At 47.2% G+C, this 23,549-nt stretch overlaps 1 protein-coding gene across 2 annotated transcripts in view; it reads left to right on the forward strand.

The window, feature by feature from the left end:
- The window catches only part of DNAH17 (dynein axonemal heavy chain 17), a 14,992,541-nt gene that overhangs the window by 14,403,111 nt on the left and 565,881 nt on the right, over positions 1-23,549 (forward strand). For both annotated transcript variants that reach the window (XM_085617470.1, XM_085617471.1), the window contains one exon: positions 12,631-12,774. In XM_085617470.1, coding sequence (XP_085473596.1) covers positions 12,631-12,774 — 144 coding nt within the window. The remainder of the gene's footprint in view (positions 1-12,630; positions 12,775-23,549) is intronic.

The following is a 23,549-nucleotide window of genomic DNA, read 5'->3' on the forward strand; positions in this document are numbered from 1 at the left end:
CAGAGCTGTGCGAGTTGAGCCATTAAGCTGGAGCGTGTAGGTGCAGTCACTCTCCCCCACCCATACTGTTCCACTGCTCTCGATGCAGTATTGTCCAGAATGTGGGTAGACAGGGAGGTCCCTGAGGGGCGGCAACCATCGTCTCCCTCCACTGCCGGTGAGGCTCAGCGGATAGAAAGACCCGTGGTTGTTCTCATATTCATCCTTTTCGGGTGAAGTCCTATTCATATTTGGCCACTCCGTAGCCAAAATGTGGGTGAATGCTTTCTTGCTACTATTTTTCCCTGGGGATCGCATAGATGGTTTACCTGAATAGAAGGCGTCAAAGAATACCGTAAACCATCCGTAGGCTGAACCGGCTCGAGATAAGGGAGCGGGAATCAGGGGTATCCCTGTGCCCGCAGTATGGGGCAGCAACCCACATACCCAACAGTTTGTTGTATTCACCACAAGCTGGTGCTGGTGTAACATCTGAATAAAAGTATTGTTATAAAATTCTGCCCTTCTTGTTTTCATGTGGGGGGGGCAATGACAGAAGCGGATAAGGCGATTCTGTAGAGGTAGGAGACTCAGGTGCTGCAAGGGCAGCGTGTGTTATCCACCCGAGGCAGGCCAGTGCAAGTAAAATAATTATGAGTACAAGTAGACAGATCGTGTACCGGCCATGTATTATCTTTATGTACTTTCTCTTCCTCACTTGCCTGTCCTTTAAGCTTTCAGCGTTCCTTTTTGTCACCGTCATGCCTCACCCGGTCTTCCCTAGTTGCTGCCTGTGATTGTTGGTTGCTTCACCGGACAGTGATTCCAGCAGTCCTATTGACACACTCTGGTCCACTGCACCGGTCGGATATAGCCACCGGATAATATCACAGCCCTGCAGCGAGCGTCAGGCCAGGTGAGGTAGAGGGCAGAGACCTTTGTCTCTTTAGTCCTTTTTTCTGGGTACCTGGTGGATCCGGGCGTTGTTTGATCAGGAAACAACGGTTCCAGCTGTTGAGTGTCCCGCAGCCTCAAACGCGGAGGAACAGCAGCTTGCAGGATGTCGTCGTCCTCTCACTCAGATGAAGCCCAGGCAACGTTAGCATCACTGAAGGGTATAAAGCTTGAGACTTGTTCACATTCGTCTTCTCCCAGGCCCTCCTTGACCCACTGGTCGTATGGCAGTGGCAGAGGCACTTGTTTGCAGTGCGTCGCGTGTACCCAATTCTTTCTTCCTGCCACTTTCACTGCAGACCTGGTAGCCAACAACACTTGCTGGATCACTTTCCACCTCGGCTCCAGGTTCTTGGTCCTCTGGAAGTTACGGATGCAGACCCAATCACCTGGCTGGACGGTGTGGCCAGGGCCCTCGGGTTTGGGTGGCTGGATGTCCTGTACCTGACGATGAACAAGACGCAGGTTAGTGGTCAATTCATGTAAGTATTCAATCAATAATTGGTATTCGATATCAGAATATTTCTTTGGGTGGGGCACTCCCCAAACATTAACTGGTCGACCAAACACTATTTCATAAGGAGATAGCCCGGTTCGGGAATGTGCCGTGGCTCTAGTGGATAAAAGGGCAAGGGGCAGGGCGTCCGGCCAAGACAGTCCTGTGTCAGCCTGTATTTTAGCCAATTTCAATTTCAATGTCCCATTGTGGTGTTCAACCAGACCCGGTGACTGGGGGTAATTGGCGGCATGGAACTTCTGTTTGATCCCCATCCCTACACACACTTTCTTAATTATTTCTCCTGTAAAGTGACTTCCGTTGTCGCTCCAGATAATTCTGGGCATTCCGAATCTGGGAAAGAATTCCTTCAACAGGATCTTAGCAGTGCTGATAGCAGTGTTATCCTTAAGGGGGTATGCCTCAACCCACTTACTAAAGGCACACACAACCACCAGGACATATCGGAGGTTGTTGCATCTTTCCATCTGAATATAATCTATTTGGAGCACCTCGAAGGGGCAAGATGGGGGCGCAAAATTCCCAGCAGGTGTTGATGTGCCCTTACCTGGGTTATGCATCAAACAAATCATGCAATTCCTGACTAGCCTCTCAGCATATTTTGGGATGTGCTTATTTTTCCATACCGGAGCTTGCAATATGCAAATACCTTTTGCACTAATATGAGCTGGACCATGAGCCATAGTGACCACTGGCAAAACATAGGCATCTGGTAACAACCACTGCTGTTGTTCAGACAGATCCGTCCAACAGCCATTCTCATCTAATAGGCCTGTTTGCTCTTCCCAGAGAGCCTTTTCCTCTCTAGTTGCCTCCGCCTGTATTTCCTTCACATTTTCAAGAGTGTCCTCATGCATCCCTCCCTCCGGTACCCAATTTGAGGGGCCAGCTACATACATGGGTGGAGACATTTTTTGCTGTTTCCTTTGCAGTCTGGTCAGCAAATGCATTACCTCTTCCTATGTCATCTGTTACTTTCTTGTGGGCGCTACATTTAACCACAGCTATCTTGGAAGGAAGGGTCAATGCTTCTAACAGTCTGCTGACCAGTTGACCATGTTGTATCTTAGTACCGTGAGAAGTTAAAAATCCCCTCTCAGCCCACAGTCGCCCAAAATTATGGGTCACTCTGAAAGCATACTGGCTGTCGGTGTAGATGTTGACGGCCATCCCCGCACTCAATTCACATGCTCTTATCAGCGCCACTAACTCAGCGGCCTGTGCTGATTGGTAAGGTATCCTCTCACTCTCCACCACTGTCTGTAACGTGGTGATAGCATAGGCGGTAGTTGTGCTTCCATCAGGAAGTTTGAAACAAGAACCATCCACATACAGGGTACCATCAGGATCAGTGAGGGGTGTGTCAGTCAAGTCTACACGGCTTTTAGTCTCTTCCTCTGTCCGGAGGACACAATCATGCGGATCAGAACTAGTGTTACCATCAACAAAGGGTAACAATGTGGCTGGATTCAGTGTAGTGCAGCGGCGGATGGTGATATGACTGACTAAGAAAGTCAACTCATATCCGGACAAACGTGCACTAGTAAGGTGTTGAGTTTTTGTCCTATTCAATAAATTATCAACTGTGTGAGGAACCATAACTGTAAGCGCAGTATCAAGAACCAGACCAGCAGATTGGCGAATGGATATGGCAGCTGCGGCTACTGCTCTCAAGCAACTGGGCAACATGCGTGCCACGGGATCTAGAACTGCAGAAAAATATGCACAGGGGCGTTGTCTGTCACCGAAACGCTGTGTTAACACGGACAAGGCGCAACCATCATGCTCATGTACGAAAAGAGTGAAGGGCTTCTGATAACTAGGGGTGCCTAGCACCGGGGCCGAACACAAGGCGGTTTTCAGTTCTTCAAATGCACGCTGACACTCATTTGTCCAAGGAAGCGGGTGGGGAACATCTTTAAGTGTGAGGGCCAACAAAGGTTTAATGAGTAGAGAAAAATTGGGTATCCATTGGCGGCAGTAGGAGGTGATACCAATCAAAGCACGGACCTCTTTCTGCGTTTTTGGTGGGGGCATTTTACTGATAGTCTGTATTCGTTCAGGGGTGAGGCGGCGTCCCTCCTTCGACAGGAGATGATCTAAATAGGTAACCTCATGTCGACAATATTGGAGCTTGGAGAGGGAAACTTTGTGATTGAACTGTGCCAAATGCAGGAGCAATTTAATCGTAGCTTCTTTACATAATGCCTTGGTGTCTGCTGCTATGAGCAAATCATCAACGTACTGGAGTAATGCGGTACCTTGAGGTAGGGACAGGGAATCAAGTTGGCCCTTGAGGGCCTGACTATAAATGGAAGGGCTCTCTGTATATCCTTGTGGAACTCTACAGAACCGGAAGCTACGACCTGCCAATGAGAATCCGAAAAGATCCCTACTCTGTTCATCAACGGGTATACTAAAGAAGGCATTCTTCAAATCAATGACAGAAAAGAAACATGACGACGGGAGGACCATAGTGAGTAAGGCAGTGATATCTGGGACCACAGGAAACTGGGGAACTATTATTTTATTTATTTTGCATAAATCAATGACAAAACCATAAACAGGGGGCTTGGAAGCGTTTGAGGATAGGCAAAATTGGGCTGTTACACACATTGCCTCTTGTCTCTTCAACCACACCCTTGTCAACAAGTTCAGAAATTATCTGGAGTAATGCCCTCTCCCCTTTGGGTATTTTGTATTGGGGTAGTCGGGGAAGGCGAGCATTTTCCTTTAGGGTAACAGAAAAGGGGGATTGGACAAAAGGCCTACATCAGTATCACTTTGGGCCCAAATGGTGGGAGGGACATTTTGAAGTTCCTGGTGGAAGGGTATCTGAGGAGGCTAAATATACTGGGTGTGTGGTAGGGGGGGCCATAGTGATGTAAACACCATCAGGAGAACAGTATATGGTGGCATGTAATCTTTTCAATAGATCTAAACCCAACACATTTTTGCCACATGTGGAAGTCAAAACCAAAGGGGAATCAACCGTGTAGGGTCCTATCGTTAGTTCCAGTGGTTGTGAGACGGGGCTAAACACTGGGGTACCAGAAAACCCCACAGAAACGTTATTTGCGCCAGACAAGGGGGCCCCAGGGACTTTAGACCTAGCAATAGAACTTTTGGTTGCACCAGTGTCGACCAAGAATGGTTCCGTAGAACCCAGTGCTGTAACGTGAACATACGGTCCCTTCTCGTCAACAGGAATAGGCACGGGTCCCTTTCCTTGTCCTTGGCAATCCTAGTGGGACAGAAACCCCGTCCCTTCTTCGGGCTCATAATCCTCAGTAAAATAATTGTGATCTTCATAATTGGCTGCATCAAATCTATTCTCGTGCATGAGGGGGCGCCTGCCCTGTGACTGTGTTCTAAGTCCGCCTCGTCCTCTCTGGGGCCATTGCCCTGTGAAGCGGTCAGCAGGAGCAGAGTGGTTCCGGACCAACAAGGGACACTCATCGCGCCAATGACCCTCCTGGCGACAATAAGCGCACTGATTGGACCCCAGCGGTGGGCGAGGAGTCACGGGGGCAGGTTTCTGAGCAACTTGTTGAAACTTCGCGGCACCCCTGTTTTGGGTCTGGGTCGGGTATGCCTGTTGGAGTAATACCTTTGTTTTTAGATCTTTAGTCTTCTTATCGGTTTTGTCTCGCTCTTCATTCTCCCTATTCTCATAATACTGGGTCATTGTCAAAATGCCAGATGGGGTGGAAATGAGCCAGGCACTTTCCGACATTTTGAGCTTAGTCCCAAGTTCTGGTAACAAATTGGACACAAATTTATCCACAAGCAGTCGCTGTCCCCCCTCTGAAGTCATATCCTGTTCACTATAGTCGGTGAACGTGCTTTCAAATCGTGTGAAAAAGTCTGAGATACTTTCATCTTTCTTTTGCCTGCAAGCAGCTAATTTATCCCAATTAATACGGTGAGGTGTCAACATCTTTTTCATGGCGGTAAGTATCTGGGCCAGAAGGGCCAAGATCATGGGATCAGGTTTCTCACCGTCAGTTCAAGCTCTGTCGGCCTCCCCAAGTTGTTGCCAAGTGTGGCCAAATTCTGCCTGATCATTATGACGTATTTTAGACCATACCTCAGTCGGTACTACCTGTCCCATTAACATATCGATAACTGCTAAAGTCATTACGCAAGACTGGAGGGTCTGAGTCAATTCCTTGTAATAACCCCCTGGATTTTTACGCGGGTCAGGCAATTGGCTTTTAATGTGGAGGACATCAGACCTTTTCCAAGGGACATGGACCCACATTTGCCTAAAACCCGCCGGTATGTCAGGTTGGTCACCCACGCCAGCAACGCGGTCCCTCCAAATAGGCTGTAACTCCCTCATTGGAAAACCCTTATTCAGCATGACATCAGGTAAAGAGTCCCTAAGGGCTACTGACGTGACCAGATCGCAGAATAGTGCGGGCCCCTGAATGTCCCCTTTCGCAACCTTATTGCGGAGGTCAGACAGACGCAGGGGTGGACTTGATTCTACAAAATCTTCCCACATTTGGGTCAGTATGTCACACATATCACAAAAAGTGTCAATCTGTTGGATGCTCGTCCACTGATCCATGGTCATCCATAGATCCTGAGCGGTGTACATAGTGCCATTCCCCATCCACATGCGAGCCGGTTGACCTGTGTATTACCTATCTGTCTGCACAAAGTACGTCATCTGGGAGTGGGTGGTCTATGTGGAGTTACATAAGGGATATAATCACGGACCACTGACCAAGCATTTGCTAATAGCCCTGCACTGGGGGAAGGTGTTGGATGACTGTCAACAAGAAACGGATTCGTTGTGATGGGAGTTAAAGGCACATTGGGTTGGACAGGCACGGGACCAGTGGAAGGAGCAACAAGGGAAGGGGAAGGGTGGACCTGCACCGGTACAGTGGCCTGAACAGTCGGGGCATTGGGAACGAGTGCCTGAGGAATCGGACGAACCAGGGCATGGGCAACAACTGGAGCGGCAGCGAGGGCCAATTGTGCGGGATCAAGGGCCGGATACATGGTGGGAGCATAAGGTGGAGGGGTGTCCAACATGGTGGACATGAGAGGGTCATCCTCCTTGTCCCGGGCCTTTTCAGGGACCTTCTTGGTAACCTAACATCCGTCTGTCTGCATTCGATGTAATCTATCATGTATCACTATACCCTCTTCTATTTTCTGATCATCATGATTCTGGGCCTTCTGAATCACACTCATACGCATTGTTTTAGCTTTGCTCTTTTTGAGTTTGATTTCCTTCTGCTTGGACTCCTTGCGCCAAACCCGAAAGGAATCAAACATCGCAGGTCTAACTTTTCTTTGAAACAATTTCTCCTCCAGATTGTCTAATACAGGACGTTCAAAACTAACCATGCATTGGCCATTGTAACTCAGCAACCCTTTGTATACTTGTACCAGAGTGAGGAAAACACAATCGGGTCAATACCATGTTTAACATAGACTTCATGATTAGGGGTCTCCAATGCGGAGTCCTGTGCACAACAACACCATTTCCGAAATTTTCTAAATCCAGGCATCTCTAGATGCGTATCCTGGTTCCAACCATCAAAGGGTACAATCGAACAGTTACAGCATATGACTGTACTTACCCCTTGGCTTCGGCTTTTGCAAAAGTCGAACAATACCCAAAACCAAATACAATTCACCAAAGAAGTGGGTCACCACCACTCTTACCTGACCCTTATTCTTTCCTCGCACGGCAAGTGTCACAAAGGTCTCGATCTCCCAAAATTAGGAACCGGAATTGGGCGTCAATCTGGGCCACAGTAGGATAGCCCCTAGGATGGAGGAATCACGCAATCGGAGACCTCGGGCCCACGAGGACAATTTTCAGCCGATGTAGTGGCGCGCCCAACTTGGAATTCGATCACGGACCACTCACGACCACCGAAGACGCCCCACGTTTGGGCGCCAATTGTAGAACCGGCCTTTGGAGACCCCTCCCGACTAAAGGGTCAAAGCCAGCGGTGCAGGGGACACCTAGAATCTACGGGTTCACCTTGATTACTCGTGTATTACCAAAGAGACCAGGACAACTTAGCTGTGGAGAAAAGTAAATTACTTTATGAGCTCGAACTAAGGACAGGGTCCCAGAATGGTACAAAGACAATTCTACGGAGACTGCTGCTTCACTCCGCAGTGCACACATAATTATAGCACTAGCCACACCCTTTACACATCCAACATGTTCCTCATCAGTCGTAAGTGGCGTAATCGTGGCCAAAGAGCTTCTGTCTCTGATTGCACAATGTACACAGCCTCTTGCTTCAGCGCCCAGATGGCGTGGTCACGGAGTACAGCTGTTGGTGTAAGAGGCTGCGTTACCAACAGTGGACAGGATGTGGCTCAGTCTCTGGCACAACCAGGGGGGGGGGGGGCGAGGTACACAAGCAGCTTCTGGAATCGGCTCAAACGCGAGGAGGGTTAATCAAGATCTAACAGGGACATAAAAAGCAATCCTTCACCAGGTTGCCGAGAACATGGCAACACAAAATGGAGTCTCAGTGGCCATTTTAAGCATAGTTCAACATAAGTGCAGTGAAGCCATATTGAGTACATGGGCTGGGAGTTTGTCATTACAAACTCCCCAGCTCCATGATGGATTAACTGAATGCTAAGAAGTTTGGTATCAAACTTTTCAGCATAACAAATCCACACTGATGTCAGTGCTGGATTTATTGTAAAATGCAGTCAGATGGCAACTTAGAGATATCCCCCTGAAAGACGACCAACTCCCTAGTATACAGCTGACTGATATGCACCAGCCTGTCACACACAGACATGTTTTTGACCCCCTGAGGTTGGAGCCCTTTTGCTCTCGTGGGTCAGGAACAACACCTGCTTGGGGTGGAGGTGCTTCTCACCTACCCCAAAGCAGGAAGAGCATTGTGGGCGGTGAGTCTCAAAGGCTTCCTGCCCTTTGTTATGCTAGCCAGGGCCTCTCCAGCTAGTGGAGATGCCTTTGTCGGCAAGATCCACAGGAAAATGAGTAGTCAGGAGAGGTGTGTCCCCTCTGTCAGGACCACCCCTAAGGTGTCCTAAGCTGAAGGGACCCCCCCTCCTTTGAAAATCCTCCATGTTGGATGGAAGTATTTTAGCCAAACGGGTTAGGGGATGCCCCCTTCCCAAAGGAAGGGAACATACAAAAGGGGAAATCACCCTAAAGGTAAGTAGCCCATTGGCTACTACCTGCTAGTACCTGTAACACCCCTAAATTCAGTATTTCGGAGCAGTCCCCAACCTTGATCCTCAGATACCTGCAACCAAAGAAGAAGGATGAAGAAGACACCGTGCTGCCAAGCCTGAAGATGACTGCTGGTGTGGCCCCAGCCCTACCAGCCCGTCTCCTGCTTAAAGACTCTGCAAAGAAGAATACACCTGGCCTGCGGACAGTGGATTCCAGAAACCAGAGGGAAATTGCCTGCTCTTTAACAAAGACTAGATCGCCCAAAGAAAATGGCCCTGTCCACAAGAAACCAACTCCAAGGGCTTCGGATCCAGCTGGAACCGCGATGCCTGCCCACTCTGCACCATATGCCCACGGCCCGAGTCTAAGTGGCTCAACTGTCCAGTGAAGTCACCCCAGCAATCCTGACCTCGAAACCATCTGTAGCTGACCTCTCCTGGACTCCATGAAGAAGGTTGCAGCCTCATCACAAAGAGTCCCTCTGACCGACACCTGCTCCAGTAAAGATCTCCCGATGTCTAAAGGCACCCCTGCATCCTCAGCCTCCAAATTTGGGGAGACCAGCTGACAGTGCCCAGGCATCCACCAAGAACCCAACTTACCTACCCAGTCGTTGATCACTATCGTCCAGCCTCCTGGTCTGAGCCTCTTTGTGCCGCTGAGATTCCCCAATTGTTTGCATTAAGTGCCCAACCCCTATTTGCACTCTGTACCCAGCCGCCCCTGCGCCACTGGTGGTATATGGTTTGTGCTGCCTTGTGACCCCCGTGCTTGCCTAAACCCCCGTGGCCTGTTCCCTAAACCGCAGGTACTCGCCTGCAAACAGTACTTCAGTGGGTGCCCCTGCTCTCCATTGACTAACATTGGGTTCAGTGACCTCTGCACCTGGCCACTCTAGTGCCGCTGGTGGTGCAGTACCCACCTTGCTCTGACTCTTGCCCAATGTTGGTCTAAACCCCTGAAGACTGGATGTGTACGTTGAGTACTTGCCTGTAAATGTACATAACTGTTTCCTCTCATATGATTGTATTGCATTTCTTGGTATTGCACTAAGTGTCTATCTTTTACATTGTTAAGTTACTGATATTGTTGACTTGACACCGCAAAGTATTTTCAGTATCACTGTAAAGTATTTTTATTGCTTTTACAAAAAGACATTGTACTGTGCCCCAAAAGTATTGCTATACCTGCAATTGAGTTTCTCTTTGTTCTAGAAATGAAAGTAACTAAGTAATATTTTTTATACAATAGAATATTTTCGTGCCTGAGTATGTACAAAAAATGCTTCCGTCCATGCACATTTGTCCTCAAATCAGTCTGCCCCTTCGGGAAGACCTTCTGTCTCAGCAGCAGGCCCGGGTCCTGCAGCCATCATTGCACAACTTGCATCTCGTTGTGAGGAAATTGGGTGGTGACAGTTGATGGCTCTTGATCTCACTTCCAAGTTGGTTGGTTATCTTGCTAGCTAGGCATCCTTCCACCATAACTGCATATGCAGGATGCTGGGAGAAGTTTGATGCTTGATCTTTCCCTCATAACATCCAGCCCTTGAATCCAAAATTGTCTGACATCTTGTTGTTTTGTTTATCTTTAGCTCTGCCATGCCTTGTTGTGGCAACAGTGAAGGGTTATCTTTCAGTCATTTTACGTTTGCCATATTATCAATCTCTTTTCAGATCACCAGTGATGCATTTCTTGACAGGGCAGACTCGTGTGTTCCCTCATCACCTTTGGTGATGCAGCAGTGGGACCTTTATTTGGTTCTCACATACCTGACATGCACTCCCTTTGAACTGATGCACAGCTGTCATCTATGCCTGTTGACCATGAAGAATGTATTCCTCATTGCTATTACATCTGCAAGGTGAGAGAGTGAGCTCCAGACTCTTTCCAACATCCATACTCCTCATTCTTCCCAGACAAATTTATCAACCTGACGAAGGCGACATTCCTGCCAAAGGTAGTTACATCCTTGCACATTGGGCAGCCCATCACCTTGCCTGCCTTCTATGCTCTGCCTCAACCCTCTAAGGAGGAGGAACAACTCCACTATCTTGGCACTAAGACGGCTGTCAGTTTTTACATTGATAGGACCAAAGATCATTGCTTAGGCGATCAACTGTTTATGAACTTTTCTGGTGCGAATGAAGGGAAAGCCCTGCAGAAGAGATCTATATCCCAATGGATTGTTGTGTGTATATAAATCTGTTGTGGGCTAGCTGAAAAGCAGCCCCCAGAAGGCTTGCGTGCTCATTCCACCAGAGTGAAAGCTGCTACCACTGCGCTGGTGGGCTCTGTACCAGTCTTAGACATCGTCCAGGCTACGACGTGGGCATCCCTCCACACATTCACAAAGCACTATTTCCTGGACAAACAAATCGAGCAGGCTGGGCATTTTGCCTGGTCTGTCCTGCAGGATTTCCTGGTCTGAGCCACAGACTCACCACCTGGGGAGGTACTGCTTTGGTATATATTCACAAAGTGGGGAATCTATGGTTAGAAGTCTCTATCAGAAGAACAAGGTACTTACTTAAAATTATGCTTTTACCTGGGAGATACTCTACTGTCTAACTGCAGATTCCTCACTGACCCACCCTCCTTCCCGTTCAGAGGAGTGGACTCATACAGTCTATTAATAAGATCCCAATCTAGAGATCTGCACACTGGCATATTCTGATTTCCATGGGCTCCTGGACGGAAGTCTCGGACAGAGATCAGAAAGAAAGTGGCATCAGTGCGCATAGGTGCCACAGATATAGTAGTCCTGACGTCACATCCAGGGCAGGATGGATTCCACACTCAGCCACCTAATGAGCGAGGGAATTGCTATCAATATTCTTCTGATCGAATCTGGTGCCTGGGGGAATTCACAAGGTGAGGAATCCATGGTTAGATAGAGTCTCTGCCATAAAAGGCATTACGGAAGGTAAGTAACTTGTTCCTCAGTTCTACTGTCGATTTAAAGTCTAAATAGTGTTCTGAGACTGAGTGAAAATATCTGCACATCTTCAAACTTTTTATCCAGCTCATTTTATCTACTTACTCCTGAATATATTTGGAGCTTCAAAGGCAAGAGAATTTTCCACAGCTTTCAAGAAAATTGGCACTGGAGTTGCTGACACACTCAAAACAGTATTTAGCAGTTTCGGGTAAATATTTGGGACAATAACAGTGTTTATTTTTTTACTAATCACACCATTCTTGCTAATAGGTGTTGCTACACCTGTTTCTGAGATTTTGGGAGAAGTTGAGGGGCTCATATCTGAATACGTCGCTGCCAGCTTACAGTGAGAAAATATCTCGGAGCCAGATTTCCCAATGAACGCTAACATTTTACCTTAACCTTTTGCAAAATTCCACAAGCACCAAATCTGAAACCTGATTTTTAATGCTGAATTTGTAAAGCAAGGATCATGCTTTATGTGAGTTAATGAGAACGTTTGCTAGTGAATCTCTTTTTTCTTTTACTGAACACTATTACACTCAGGGATATGATCGCCTGATTTTGAAGCAGGTGTTTAGGACTGTCTCATTGTCATCCATCACTAAGCGGCTACACAGTTGTTTAAAAATACTCATCTCTTCGAAAACTAAGGTCCAATTTTTACCCTCCTCATGAGCATCAACCTTTTTAACTGATCGAATTTACTTCCCTCTGCCAGAAAACTTGGAATTTATATATCATATATATCATAGCTGTGTGCCAACTTGTGTAATATTTGTGCATGTGGTTACCCTAGACTCCACATTGTTTTCTAGGAGTGCCTGAAGAAAGCAAAAACTTAGATTTGCAGCCAGTCATACTAAAATTAGTATTAGTTGTCATTGTCATGCACCAATTGACCTGAATTATTGCATTAAGTGAATTTTTAGTGATCTAGTAATGAGCTAAATGTTTAGAATCTTATCAACTGTGTATTACTTCAAAGTACTGCATAAGCAAGTATGTGTTAACCCATTTGTGCTTATGTTTTCCCAGGGAGAACTCACAATCACATCACTTATGGAAGAGCTGTCTAATTCCCTTTTCTATGATAACGTGCCTGAGACATGGACAAACCGTGCCTACCCGTCTCTGTACGGACTGGCAGCCTGGTATGCGGATCTTCTTCTTCGCATTAGGGTGAGATGGCCCTAGAAATCTGATATGAGCAACTGTTAATTTCCTGACTGTAGATTTCATATTCCAATATTTTTGTTGTGTGCCAGGCAAGCTTACAGCCTCTTCATATGATTTACCATCCCATAGGATGTACCTCTAGGCTATCACAGATGTGTCACGAAGAATGCAGACTGACCTCCCAAGGCCCTGAACACTCCACACAGACTCCTAAACTAGAAAGCATTATAGTAGAACAACCCAGGGGAAAGGGGATGGGAAGAAAAAAAGATGCTAGCTTTGGTTCATGCTGGGGATCTCTTTTCGCCATCATTTTGTTGGGTCTCATCCATGGACCATCATCACCTGTACCCTAGGAAACAAAAAACAAAAGTCTCTAAACAAGTTCTTCCTCCACTATGTAATTCACCACGATAATTTAACTGTGTCTCACCTAGCCCTACAGCTACATAGCCTCAGCATCTCCTTCCTGTGACAAATTACGTTTTCTGCAAAACACACATGAAACACAGCATAAATACCTTCCCAAGGGACCCTCTGAAAAGATTTAATCAAGGCTTTCTTTACCTAGGTTTTGTAATGCCTAAGCATGTTGGTAAAACTATACTATTCAGTAGTTTTTTTTCTCTCTGTATTGTAAACAGTACTTAATAGGTCAGTTCCTTACCAATCAGCTTAATTGACGGTTAATAACTCACTAACAGCCACAGACCAGTATTCTCACAATCTACCAAAAGGTCTATGCACCTCACTATAAATCACAAACTGGATAAAAATGCATCTGATCTTCATTCCTTCTCTATACTTTCCTTAAGCAGAATACATTGGTTCCTGCAACCTCTCCGTGAATCTGAATAGTCTCAGCTGATCACCATTCTCATGGGATGAGTAGAGTACATCTTACGGGGCCTCATAGTAGATGGTAGTGCTGGGTTAACATCATACAGAAGCAAAGGTTCCTTGGATTTTCTCCTCGTGGATCACATGGTTCTTTATCATGTTCAACCACGGTGGTGTGCAACCATGTCGCCGTGCCCATGACGGCTGCATTTCCCTTGCCAGAGCAGAAGCTTCTTAAGAGTCTTCAGAACCACAGTCCAATAAATTGCTTTGAGAAGCAGATGAGGATGAAAGGCCTCTCTGCAGTTGTTGACTTTGTACTTTTATAAGTTAAACACTAGAATCAAAAGGATCCATTGGAGAGTTCTGGAGATATAGATTTTACAAGCAATAAGAAATCAAAGCAATTTCACTGAACTGCAAACAAATCTTGGCAAAGTCAATGCATTGGACACTTAGAAACGTTTTCAAGGAAAGTTTGGGTAAGTGTCAATGAGGTTGGTTAGAAGTGCTTGGGGTGACCAACCCAGACAAGGAGCTTGTCAAGGGGGCCAGCATAGTCCTCGTGAATAGTTACCTTCATAGGAGAAGCACTCCCTCAGCAGTTCCAGACACTTTATCTGCATTACAATGGCGTCCTATAGAGTGGTCCTGATGTAAGGGATGAAGTATGCTGAAGATGCTCTAAGGATGATGTATATGCGACACAGTCAAAGGGTTCTTCCTGCAGGTTTTCCTTGGTCCATGAAGATGGTGAGGGAGTACTGGTTGTAGAGTCGACGTCCCACAAAGGCCTCTCTGGTCTGGCCGAAGGCCAGCCACCACTAGACTACCAGTCAGCCGTTATCACTGTCACAGGCCAATCCTTGCTGAGTTGATAACTCGTCTTATGAGTGTTACGTGGTCAGGATGGGCCTGATTATAATCTCTACCATTTACATGCTCACGTTCCTTAAGTTCCCTTCTATTTTAACACAGTGACTTTTGACATACATTTGTGTGCGTGACCATGCAGGATAACATACTCTGAATCTGCATTGCTTACATTTCCACTGCGTAAGTACAATATCATGACAACTTGGGCATTCAGTAAAAGGAAAAAAATTCACTGCGCAAATGTTATTTATGTTATTGTCCGGTAGGCAACGGCGCTATCCAACTAGAATAAACAATTGCAGCCTGACAGGGGTTGCAACATGACCTCATGGGTGATGTTTATTCTATATACAGAACCACTTCCTTGTTCAATCAGAGCAGCACTCAGCTGACCCTGCGAGGTCACTACATGCCATAATTCCAGCTCAGCTGATTCCTGCTTACCAAGACGAGAGATGTCCAGCTCTAAATCAAGACGGACAGCTTGATTACACTTAACCTTAGGTAATGGGGAGTTAAGACCACCTGGGCTGGGATTTAGTAGACCTACGCAAGACTAGGTTAGGAAGCGCTAGGTAGGAATACACTATACACAGTACTTGTATGCCCGTATACATTCATTGTCTTAGCACAATGGTGGAGATGTTAATCTTTTTCACTATTCTTGTAAAGGTCATCTCACAAATCTGTTTCATTCTATTGATTGTTGCAGCACAAGTATTTTAAACAAGACTCAGAATGCTTGCCTTGCTGAGTATTTCTTGTGTACTTCTTCGGGTATGCTTGTGAGGCAAAGCGAAAGGGTTCTAGATCTGTTACCACAATTTCCTTGGGTAATCAGGATTGTCATGCTCTGAGGTCGCATACACATTTGTTACCCTGTAAGGCTAGGGTTGCAGACAGTGCACTGTGGGCTAGCACGGATATAAGCCAACATATCCTGAGGGTGTGCTAGGAATCAGTCCGGCACAATCCTCACATTTTACCAGTGAGGTACAAGCCGTACGACATGGCGCAGTCAACATTCTAGCTTGGGCTCGAATTTAATGGATCGCATGAGTAGTTTTCTTGTGTGTTCCCAAAGACCCCTACTCGCCTATTAACAGGAGACGTCCTTGGTGTTTGGGGAAATTTCTCGTTATTTGAGAATGTTAACACAATGTATTGGCTGTAGGCTGTTCAAGCTGGTATCTTACAAAGGACCTACCTATAGGAGTGCCCCCTCTGAATTGCAACATATTCTTATGGTTGAATCAACAGCATTAAACATACCTGAGAACTGCAAACATGCATTTACTCTGAAGCTGCTACAACATGATCTCACACTTGCAGTTGGGGACATTACCTTTGTGGTTGAGGCACACGAAACATTTAGGACATAGGTATTCTATTCATGGGTTACATTCCCATCAGCGAACAAACGCACACATTTATTTCACACTTACACTGCAACTGAAGTTCCAAATAACTTGATAGCTCACAAAGCTCTAGAAATACCATTACCATACCATACCAAGGGGATCAAAATCGTTTGAAGGCTCCCTATCACACTTAATAGAAGAAGCCAGACTTGGTCCCCTTACTAACTAGGGAGCAACATGGCCAGACTTAGCCGGTTACACACCACATCCAAACACAGCTAATATGATAGTACCACAATTACCCGGACAACATAATAATCTAATTATTATATACTGCTCAAGCTGCACAACTACAATTGGCTACACCAGGCATTAGTCCACAGACTATCAATGCTGTTATGATACAATTCTCTCCAGACGGTAGGAAATTCCATTCTGGTTTGCACAAAAAACTAGTCATCTTGAAGCAGTGTTTCCCCTTACGGGACCCCAGGAAAAACACAGAATTCTTACAATATGCTTGCCGATGGGGATGGCTCTCCCTGTGGAGGACTACACCATATGGGGCACAGTCTTCACTGCAGTATATACTAGGACTCATGGTACACCCCCATTAGCTGTTTTGCTAGTGATGCTTAAACAGATCCAAAATGATTACGTGCAGCCCCTGCCCTAGATTTGTGGATGAAACAGTTGGGTGATTTTTCTGCAGTATCCGCCATTATATTGAGTAACATTAAAGGGAAAACAGCAGTTTTGGCTATATGCCAGCGACTCGCTAATTTGGCTCTGGAGCAGCAGGCGAGCAGATTACCAAAAATTATCGAAGAAACTTATGCAACAGTGGGTAGATATAATTTGGAAGTCAAAACTAGTAAAATTAAGAGTAATTCTGAAAAGGATTACTTAAAGTAAGCACCCAACTCTTCTAGAAGAAGTGGGATTTTAAGAAACATAAAGAAAAGATTAAATCACGGGGCAGATCTCCTCAACAGGAGGCCACTGAAAAGCACTATAATTTACGTAACCATGATAATATTAAGATGCCCAACAACTATAAGGATACTGATACATGCTCAACGCGCTCCTTTCAGTATAGAGCCCAGAAACGATCAGAGAAAGGTGAACGGTCAGAGCTCAGATCAGAGTTGTATGTGAAACCGAAGAAGGACTCACAATGCTCTTCTGACTACATAATAAAAAAGGAAGACAAATCAAAACAGTCAAAGCCTCAATTCAAAAAGAAGAAGGTAGCAGGACTTAGTCAAGCATGGCGTGGATATTCAGGACACTGCTTCTTAGCGGGGACTGGGCTCTGACAATGCTAGACAATGTAGCAGAAGTCACAATAGTTCAACGGAACCTGAGAGATTTTCTGGTAGCAGTAGCATTGAGTGACTGTACCCAGGTAAAAACACTGGGTACTAAGGTAAGTGTCCCACATCATTTAAACAATGGAGGGGGTTGTACCAAGATACATTAATGTTCTCTTCTGATGGATACATCTGCCTATGGATTCCTCACCTTATGAATATCCCCTGCGCCAGCAATCAGCGGAAACTTTTTCCTAGCTCTCCATGCCGATGAGGTCGGCACAATGCTATGGCTCTGCATGCCGCTCCGCGTGGCGTCACTGGAGCCATAAGAGGGTCACGTCGGCGTGATGACGTCAGTTCCCTTTTTTCCGCGCTGTCTACGCTAACGGTTTTTCTACGGACTCTCCATTACTTTCTCATGGATACTTTGTATTTATCTGGTTTCCTTCTGTGGTTTCGACATGTCTGCTCCAAGGAAGTCGGGCTTCAAACCATGTAAGGAGTGCGGGGGGCATATGTCGATCACTGACCCCCATGAGGACTGCCTGTGGTGTCTATCGTCTGATCATGACATCAAGGGCTGTCCTTGCTGTAGGAAAATGAACCCGAAGGCCTTGAAGGAACAAGAAGCCAAGCTGTACATGGCTAAAGTAAGAAAATAAAAATTGGGTCAAAAACGTTTGAAGTCGAGGTCGTCGACTTCACATGCTTCGAGGAGGAAGCACAAGAAGAAGAAGAGTCATGAATCTCGACGCCGTTCGTCGAAGCCTGTGGCTTCGAGGTCGCCTTCTCCGGCAACTTGACGTCGTGTTAAGGACTTCGTCTCTCCTTCTCCTTCAGTGTCTTCTCAGGTGACTCCGGCCCATTCTCCTTCGTATCAGGGGACTCCGGCGCAGTCTCCGACGCCGAGATTCTCTCCGGCTCCGGATGGTTCATCGAATCCGGCTGATGCTGAGACGCTTTCGGCTCCTGTGTCTCCGCCTGTGTCCCCGGTGGTTCCGACTCTGGAGGCTCCTCGATCGGATCTCGAACCAGCGCAGTAACCTTCATTCCCAGCGCCGGGTTCGGAACCCTCGCATTTTTTAAATGCTATGTATGGTGTGTTTACCAGGGCCTCTTACCCTTCTGGTGCACCTTTGGGTCCCGTGGGTCCTCTGGCATTTAATTTGGGTGTGCCTCACCATTATCCTCAGGACCCCTTCCTGCCATTCATGCCGATGACGCTGTCATAGCAAATTCCGGCTCCGAGGATGTCGTCACTGAACGGGCAGTCCCCGGCTCCATCCGGCGAACTTTCTTCATGGATTCGTTCGACGCAGGTTGCTTCTACCAATCCACCTTCGACGCCGCTCCCGGAGCCATCGACGCCACGTGTGGCGCCACCGACGCCGCAACCGAAGATGAACTCGAGGAGAGAAGTGCAGAGGTTGCTAGAGGAGGAACACTACCAGGCTGAAGATATGGAGGATGGTGAAATGTATGAGCCTGAGGATATGTTCGAGGGTCTGTGTGAGGCACGTGTACTTGACACCTCCCCGGAGTGGGACTTTGCTTCTCTGAAAGCTTCTCCTTCGAAGGAAGTTGCACCTTACTATAGTGTAATAAGGAAGGCTGCGAAGCTGTTGGATCTGCAGCTCCCTATGGCTGAGTGTAGGCCTAATTTGCTTACAGAGGTGCTTCATTCTACGTCCTCTGTGGTTGAACCACTCTTGCCTTTCCATGATGCCCTGACGGAGCCAATCCTTGAGGTTTGGCATAATCCTCTTTCTGCTCCTGCAGTTTCAAGATCTGTGTCCAGAAGGTACAGGCCAGCCCCAGGATATCCTGTGTTCCTTTCCTCTCATCCTTCGCCTGAGAGTTTGGTGGTGCAGGCTTAATGTTCAAAGCAGCCTACGGGTGCCTTTCCGCAAGCTCCTGCTGACAGGGATTCCAAGAAGCTTGAGCAATCTGCAAAGAAGGTATTTTCGTCAGCGAGTATGGCTTTGAAATCCACCAACGCTACCTGTTTGTTGGGTAGATACATTCATGCCCTTATGGACTCTGCCAAGCAGCTTCTTCCGAAATTATCTGAGGAAGACTGGGGTATTTTGAGTGAGGTCCTGGCAGACTCTCAGGCTGCTGCTCGCCAAGTCATCCAGTCTGGCCTGGACACAGCAGATTCGGTGGCCAGGGTGATGGGTTCATCCATTGCTACTAGAAGTCATGCATGGCTGAGGTCTTCTGGGTTCTCACCTGATGTACAGACTGCCCTTCTAGATCTTCCCTTTGACGGATCTAGGCTTTTTGGGGAAAAAGCTGAATTCTTTGCAAAGGTTCAAGGACAGTAAGGCCTCAGCAAAATCCTTGGGTCTACAGTCTCAGGCAAGGGGATATGGTTATAGAAGATACCGTGGCTTTAGGAAATCTTCCTTTCGTGGTTCCCGTCAGCAACAATAGCAACAAAACCACTTGTACAAGTCCTACAGGGGTAAGGGCAGAGGTCGCCTTCGTGGAGCGGGTCGTCTGCCTTCTTCCTCCTCCTTCTCCACCTCCCCTACCCCTCCTGGTAATGCAGGAAAGAAGCCCTAGATCCGCCATCCTGGATCGTGCAGGTCCTGTTATGGGGGGGGTCAACTTACCCATTTTCTACAGGATTGGAAATTGGTCACTTCGGACCTTTGGGTTTTAGACCTTGTAGAAAATAGGTACGCCCTTCCCTTCAGGGAATTCCCTCCTCCTTACCCTCCTTGCCAAGGGTTTTGCACGGAAGATCATTTACTTCTCCTTCAGAAGGAGGTTCTTGTCCTGTTACAAAAAGGTGCGATATAGGTGGTTCCGGAGCAGGAAAGGGGTCAGGGATGCTACTCCCGGTATTTCCTGATTCCCAAAAAGGATGGCAGGTTGCGACCCATCCTGAATCTGTTTTTCAAGCAGGAGAGGTTCAAGATGCTCACCCTAGCGCAGGTTCTTCAGGCGCTGCAAAAAGAGGACTGGTTGGTGTCCATCGACTTGCAGGATGTGTATTTTCACATCCCAATCCTGAAGTCGCACAGGAAGTATCTCCGGTTTACGGTTGGTTGGCTACTGCACCTCGAGTCTTCACCAAGGTGATGGCGGTGGTGGCTGCCCATCTCACGAGGTCGGGGATCCCGGTTTTCCCCTACCTGGACGACTGGCTTCTGAAGGCAGAGTCGCCAGAGATGGTGCGTTGTCATCTGCAGGTAACAACTCAGCTGTTTTTCAGATTGGGTTTTTCGATAAATGTGCTGAAGTTCCCCCCTTTTTTGAAGAGGTCCGCAGGCAGTGGTATCAGCACAACGGAGATCTCAGGGAGTCTGTCAGGATCTCCAGAGAAGCTGCAGTGGATCTGTCTTGGTGGAGAGTGGAGGGCAAACTGTCTCAAGGAAAGCCTTTTCATCTTCCTCCATCAGTGCCCACAGTGATAACGGACGTCTCTACCCTAGGGTGGGGTGCTCATCTGGAGGGTCTTTGGTCTCCAGAGGAAAGATTGTCTCATATCAATCTTCTGGAATTGCGGGCGATACGTTTGGCGCTCAAGGCCTTTCTCCCTTCCCTTCTCGGTCAGTCGGTTCAAGTCCTAACGGACAACACTACCGCTATGTGGTATGTCAACAAGCAGGAAGGAGTAGGGTCGTAGCGTCTCTGCAGGGAGACGTTGCAGCTTTGGACCATCGGATTTGCTTGATGGCAAATCATCTGGCTAGGGTGCTGAACGTGCGTGCGAACATTCTCAGTCGGCAGTTCTCTGCCGACCACGAGTGGAGGCTTCATCCGGAGGTAGTTCGACACATCTTCCGGACATGGGGGACTCCTCGGGTGGACCTGTTTGCCACTCTCGAGAACGCGCATTGCCCATCATTCTGCAGTCTCCAGTTTCCGATGCAGGGGGCGTTGGGGGATGCGTTTCAGTTGAGTTGGAGCTCACAACTCCTTTACGCGTTTCCTCCCATACCCTTGATTCCTCGGGTTCCGAGGAAGATTCGCCAAGACCGGGCCCAAGTCATATTGATCGCCCCGGATTGGCCAAGAAGGGTGTGGTATACAGATCTACTTCACCTCTCATCGCACCCTCCGCTCCGTCTCCCTTTCAGGGTAGACCTTCTCTCGCAGTCGCAGGTTCTTCACCCCCACCTCCAGAGCCTGCACCTTCATGCCTGGAGATTGAACGGGGCAAACTGAATTCCTTCTCTCTCCCTCCTGACGTGGTGGATGTTATCTTATCGGCCAGGCGGCACTCCACTAAGTCCATTTACTCCTACAGGTGGTCAAGATTTGTTAAATGGTGTGGAGAGAGATCAATTGATCCCTTAAAGGCTCATCTTTCTGATGGTCTTTGTTTTGCGCTGCATTTGGCCAAGCAGGGTTGTTCTGTGGCTACTGTTAAATGTTATTTGTCGGCTTTATCCGCATTTCTTTGTTTTCCTGATCAGCCGTTTCTTTTCAAATCTCCGGTGGTTTTAAGATTTATTAAGGGCCTTACTAATATGTTTCCGCCTGGTCGCTTCATTTTGCCCCTGTGGGACTTAAATCTAGTTTTAACTTTCTTAATGGGTTCCCCATTCGAACCTAGGCATAGTTATCCTTTGAGACTACTGTCATTCAAAACGGTCTTTCTTGTGGCTATCACCTCAGCCAGGAGGGTGAGTGAGCTTCAGGCTTTGAGTTCTAAGCCTCCGTTTCTGCTATTCATGCTGAAAGAATGGTTCTCAGGACCAGTGCTGCTTTTCTGCCTAAGGTGGTAACTCCCTTCCATCTAGGGCAATCCATTACCCTCCCTACTTTCTATCCTCCCCCTCACCCTTCCAAGGAGGAGGAGAGGCTGCACCGCTTGGATCCTAAGAGGGTGGTTAGATTCTATCTGGATAGATTGAAGGACCTGTGATTCGACGGTCAGCTCTTTGTGGGCTATGCTGGATGCATGAAGGGCAAGGCATGCACAAGCACACTCTATCCAGGTGGATCATTTTGTGCATCAAGATCTGCTACGCTCTGGCTGGTAAGTAGCCTCCTGAAGGCATTAGAGCTCATTCCACCAGGGCTAAATCGTCTTCTTCTGCCTTGTCCAGAGGTGTTCCCGCGCTGGACATCTGTAAGGCCGCAACTTGGGCCTCTCTTCACACTTTCGTGAAGCATTACTGCTTCGATTCCGAAGTGAGGAGGGACGGCCATTTTGCGTGCTCTGTATTGCAGGACTTTTTGGTAAAGAAGGGTGGACACCCTCCTCCGGGAGTGGGACTGCTGTGGGATTCTATTCATAAGGTGAGGAATCCACAGGCAGATGTATCCATCAGAAGAACAAGTTACTTACCTTCAGTAACGCTTTTTCTGGTGGATACAGTATCTGCCTGTAGATTCCTCACTGACCCACCCGCCTCCCCGTTGTCCACCCTTTCATACCTTAAAAGAGGTATTCGTTAATATGTTGTTTCATATTGTCATTGTGTATTGCCTCTGTTTGCCTTTGTGTAGGCTTATAGGAAATGCTTGCTTTCTTTTGCTTTCCGTTTTCACTTTACACTGTGTGTATTTGTGTGAATACTGTGTACTATGTATGCATTGTCTATATGGTCGGTCCACTCGTTTCGCTTCGGTGGCATGGAAAAAATGGGTGGAACTGACTTCATCACGCCGACGTGGCCCTCTTATGGCTCCAGTGACGTAACGCGGAGCCGCTTGTGGAGCCATAGCATTGTGACGACCTCGTCGGCGTGGAGAGCTAGGAAAAAGTTTCAGCGGAATGCTGGCGCAGGGGATATTCATATGGTGAGGAATCCACAGGCAGATACTGTATCCACCAGAAAAAGCGTTACCGAAGGTAAGTAACTTGTTCTTTTGGGACAACTTGTCATTCGGCTATCAAATCAAATCAAGGGATATTTATTAAGCGCACATATCACTACACAAGTCTCATGGCGCCGGTGGATAACTCTAAAATAAGATAGAATTTGTGCAGTTAGATGTCAAACAGCAATGCCTTCAACTTCCTACGAAAGCAATTATGATCCATTATAGTACGTAACTGGAGAGGCAATTTATTCCAAAACAGAGGGGCCAGAAAAGAGAAAGATCTACCTCCGTTAATGGCGGTACGAATTCTGGGAGATACAAGAAGGGTAGTGTTACTGGATCTCAAAGTTCTACCAGGGAGATACCAGCTAAGCTTTTTAGTCCAGAAACCCGGACCTTTTACGTACATGTTCTTATGTGTCAAGCAAAGAATCTTAAATTGAATATGCTTCCTGACAGGCAACCAATGCAAAAGTTTCAGAGTGGGAGCCGATGAAGATCTGGGTGGAAGATTGAGTATCAGCCTAGCTGCAGTATTCTGCACGACCTGAAGCCTTGACAGTAGATTATCATTTATGGCTGCAGTAGTCCATTCTGC

This window comes from Triturus cristatus, chromosome 7 (assembly GCF_964204655.1).
Source record: "Triturus cristatus chromosome 7, aTriCri1.1, whole genome shotgun sequence".
In the NCBI taxonomy this organism is placed as follows: Eukaryota; Metazoa; Chordata; class Amphibia; order Caudata; family Salamandridae; genus Triturus; species Triturus cristatus.